Below are 4,960 nucleotides of genomic sequence, written 5' to 3'. Positions count from 1 at the left end.
ACTTTCGTTAACTACTCTAGTGCCCTTATTTTAATATTATTATTACTTAATTACTTTAAGAGGTTATATAGCCTCGTAACTAACGGGTACTTAAATCTCTAGTATAGTTTTCTAAGCTTATTTTCCGTTAAGTAATTAATTAACTTCGTATTATTAATAAGCTTTATAAACGCATACCCCTATCGTTATTTAACTCTTTCGAAATACTTATTACTAAAGATTTTATTCCTCGTATTATTAAATATAATACTTAATTAATCTATATTTTTTAAATATAAGAGAAATGGGGTATTAATAAGTAAAATATAAAAAGTTATCGTTTTAAAATACGTTTTTATTTTTATTATACCTAGGGCGACGATTTCCTTACTTAGGCCGAAACTAATCTTTATAATACTTATTATTAACGTATTAAGCGTTATTAGCGCGATCTTTTATAGCGCTTAGAATTACCCTTTTTTTTTAATTAACTATTATAATACCTTAATATTTAGGATAATCTTATAGAAATTATTTAGGCCGTACTTTTTACTTATATAAAATACTTATATAAGCTTAGTATTCGAGGGATCTAAGTAGTATAAAAAGGACCCCTCTAGTTACTCCTAAATTTACTTAATATTATATTCTTTTTCTTTAAATATTAAGAGAGATAGCGTTTTGTTTTTAATTATTAAGAGAATGGGCTTTAGCCTTATTAAATTCGCCTTTTTAGCTACCTCCGTATCCGTTATTTAAAGGACTTTCCCTTATTATTTATAAATAAAAGCTTACTTATTAAGAGCTTTTATTACTCTCTATTTATTTAGCTTTATATATTTTCTAAAGGCTAACGGGGTAAAAAAAGAGTAGTTAATATTATTGATTTTATTATAATTTAATTCGTTAGTATAAGAGGTAAGATCTTCTTTATTTTCCGAATCTCTTATAGGGGGTATATATTTTAAGCTATTACTTTAGCTACCGCTACTAAGTTCCGTACCTCCGGATCTACCCTTATATATAAGAAGGAATTAGTTAAACTAACGAGGGCTAGTTTTATTATTTATTACCCTCGACTTTTTATATTATTTATATAATTTAGTACGCTCTTTTTTAAAGTAATTACTTAATTAATATCTATTTTCTTTATAAATATAATATTACCTCTTTTATTACCTTACTTATAAGTTAAATCTCTACCTATTTAATAAATCTAGGCCTCTTTATTAGTAATTATTATATCTAGCCTCTTTTCTTTTTTTATTATATATTTAATTAACTTAATATTATTAATTGGGGCCGTCGTATACTTAAAAATAGGTTTAGTATAGTATTCTCGTTTTAATATTAAAATTAAATCTTAGCCTTAAGTAAAGCGTTTTATAGTTTTTAAATACTTAGTATAAGGTTATTTTTACTTTTAATATACGCTAAACTACGGTACAAAAATATCTAACTTTTTATTTATTTATCCACTTATTTAGCTAGGTTTTTACTAGCTTATTAATTCGATCGATAAGCTTTTTAAAGATCTTTACTCGCGATTTACCCTCTATTATCCTAATTATAAATATAAAAAAAATCGCTTATAGCTTAAATAAGAGCTCTAGGTTCTTATTATAAGTCTTAAAGCGGCTTCGGATTACGTTAATTATACTAAAAAAGTCGTTTTAATTAGAATTACGTACCGCTTCGTAATAATAATTAAAGGCTTTATTTATAAATATAATATTGATTACTAAATAGTACTAGTATTCCCTAATTCTAACTTTTTTATAATAATTATAAAATGTCGTTAGGGTTTTTTATAAGACCTTATACTTCCCCCTAGAGTATAATTTCTTTTTTAAAAAGATCTTTTTAAAACTTATAAATTACTTCGTATTTATTACTAAATTTTTAATATTTATATACGATCCTTGCGTCGCTACGTATTATTAATAACTTTAAGTCGTTTACCTCCTTTTTTATTCACTAATTAGCGCCGAATTTCGTATTAATAATAATAACGAGTTATAAATTAAAATAAATAGAATTATTAATTATCGTACTTCTAGTACTATATTTTACCCCGGTATATCTTTCTATAATAATAGATTTCTATTAGTAATTATAAGAAGGAAATCTAGGTCGTTTACTTTTTTTTTAAATTTATTAAAATAATTATATACTCTATCGACCTATACTTAGTTCTATAGTACGAATTCCTCTTTTATAATTATTATTATTAGTATTTTATATAGCTCTTATAATTATAATTACGCTAGTAATACCCCTCGCTTATAAAGGAATTTATTAATTATTTTTATAATTCTTAGGCTTATACTTATAAACTATTTATTTAGCTAGTAGTTAAGGTTATTTGCGATTTTATAAAATAGGGGTTACCTTTATAGCCCCTTTTTCTTATAGACCTTAGTTAAATAGATTAGTATTATATTAATTTATTTATTATTAGGCTAATCCGTAATTCTATATATCTACGTCCCCTAATAGTCCGGGTTAATATTTACTTATTTATAAAGGATTAGGATTCTATTTAGGATCGGGTTTCGTCCTTTTCTTTTTTACCCTAATTTACTAAGGATCGTACTTTAGTTTATACTTATATTAATAATTATTAATATATTTAATTTTAACGGGGATATATTTAATTTACGCACTAGTTATAATAAATCCGTACTTTTATTATTTAATAAATTTATTAAAGTTTAAGAGATTCCTACTTCTTCTTACTATCTCGCTACTATTCTCGTTTTTATTTATTTTAATAATTATTATTACCCTTTTAAATTACTAATTATTATATTTATTAAGATCCTCCTTTTTATTTAATATAAAAAGGTAGGTTTCAGTAGTTCTTTTTTATAATAATAATAATAAACGTTTATATTATTATAAAGAGATATAGTAATTAGTCTTAAGATCTTTATTAGTTATTAATTTTTATTATCTTATATATTTTTAACTTCCTAAGCCTCGTACTCTTTATAATCTCTAAATAGCTTCTTTTCTTAACTTACTTTTTTTAAAGTAATATTCTATAAGAATAGTTAAAAATAAACGCTAAGCGGCTTATAAAAAAGCTATATAAGTTATTAAAAACCGTATAGGCCGTTAAGTATAATTAACGAAATTAAGCCCTTTTTTTTATAAAATCATAAATTTTAAGGACTTATTAAAAATACTTATTTATTACTTATATATAATAAGGTTAAATATTTTAAAAATCTTATTTTTTACGGCCTCTCAGTACCCTATTTTATATTTTTTAAATAGTTCTTTTTATAACTTAATTATACTTAAATAATTATTACTTACTAACGATCTTTTTTATTACTTAATTAATTTTTTAAAATTAATAATTTTATATTAGGAGTTAATATAAAAAGAAGCCCTTTAATAGCCCTCTAAAGGATTTTTTTCTTTTTTTTTTAAATTCTTATTTTTTTAGCTTTTTCTTAAGCTAATAATAACTTTAATAAGAGGTCGTAGGACTATTTTAAAATAGCTACTTTTTTTTTAAATTAATCTCTAAGATCTATAATATTCTTAACTCAATATTATTAGGATTTCTAAATCTCTTCCTCTCTTATTAAACCGTTTTTTATATTATATTTTTAAATAATACTTAGGGAATAGTTAAGGGAGTTATAAAGAGGTTATTTAAATTATAAGCTTAAAGTTATACTTATAAAATCCTCGTAATAATAGACCTTTTTATATATTATAAATCTCTTAACTTAATAACTATTATAAGGTTATTTTTATTATTAAATAAGAATATTTATATTTAAAAATTCCCTTTTTCGATCGCGCGGTACTCTTTTATATTATATTATTAAGCTCGTTCGTTATACTAATTAATTAAGTAAATAGTTATTACGTAAGTATTTCTTTTTACTAATTTAACCGGTTAATTTTTAATTATAGGCTAGTTATAAAAAAGTCGTTTAGTAAAAAAGCTACTCGGGGTAATAATAAAAGGCTAGTTACTTAAGCAGTTCCGTTAATTAACGTAGTTTAATATAATAAATATTGACCTTTTATGAATAATAAAGGGCTACGATTACTTAATTCCGTATAGTATTTAAAAATCGCCTCCCTTTTTATTTACTTCTATAAGGTTAATTAATATAAATCTCTTATCCTATATAATATTAAAAAGTCGTCTCTTTTACGTAATAAAATACCTTACTAATTTATAATAATAAAATTTAACTACTAATTAGTATTAGTATCCTTATTATAAAGTAGTTAGTTCGAACCGGAATTAACGAAGAGATTAATTAAATTATATAAATATTTACGTAGTAAGTATAAAAAGGAGGTTCTAACTATAAGTTGGGCTAGTTATAATAATCGTAAATAGGGCCCCTAATTAGCCCCTGTATAGTCGGCTATATACCGCGGTCGAATTAGACTTCTAATCCGATAAATATAGATTTAGTAAAAAATTTAAACTCTGCGGCGCTAAAGTTCTTACTAGTATTTATAATAATTTAGTCTAGCGAACCGAGGTAAACGTCGATTTAATATAGCTAAAGAGCTTTTTATATATATTTCGTAGTTATATCTATAAGGAACCTTGCTACTTAAAAAGAAGTAGTAATATCGACGACGTAAAGTACTAGTCGGTTAGTGCCCTTATAATCTATTAGGTATATTACGTTAATTACGACTTTATAATTAAAATCGTAATTATTTTATAAAGTAAATTTGAATTAGCTAGGGGTAGTAGCGTTAAGTTAGTATTATTAATAGATTTTCGTAAGCTTCCCGAGGGCTACGATCTTTATATTATTATTAAATTATTAAAATAGCTTTAAGAAACGAGGAACCGAAGGGTAGCCGAAGTGCTAATATAGGCGGCATAATTCGCCCTTTATTAGGTAGTTAGTAATAGCTTTTTTATTATTAAGGAGTAAAAGCTAAGGGTATCCCTATTTATAAATAATAAGTATTATAATATCTCCCT

General features: G+C 23.8%; 1 protein-coding gene across 1 annotated transcript; it reads right to left on the bottom strand.

The window, feature by feature from the left end:
• Window positions 1-254: 254 nt before the first annotated feature.
• Window positions 255-419, bottom strand: CLUP02_02918 (uncharacterized protein; the record flags this gene model as incomplete). The annotated part of the gene is made up of 1 exon (XM_049281946.1): window positions 255-419. A coding segment is annotated over one exon (165 nt), but the record flags the coding sequence as incomplete, so codon positions are not given.
• Window positions 420-4,960: the final 4,541 nt, after the last annotated feature.

Source organism: Colletotrichum lupini, chromosome 2 (assembly GCF_023278565.1).
Source record: "Colletotrichum lupini chromosome 2, complete sequence".
NCBI classification, from domain to species: Eukaryota; Fungi; Ascomycota; class Sordariomycetes; order Glomerellales; family Glomerellaceae; genus Colletotrichum; species Colletotrichum lupini.
This window is presented reverse-complemented; position numbering and strand designations above follow the sequence as displayed.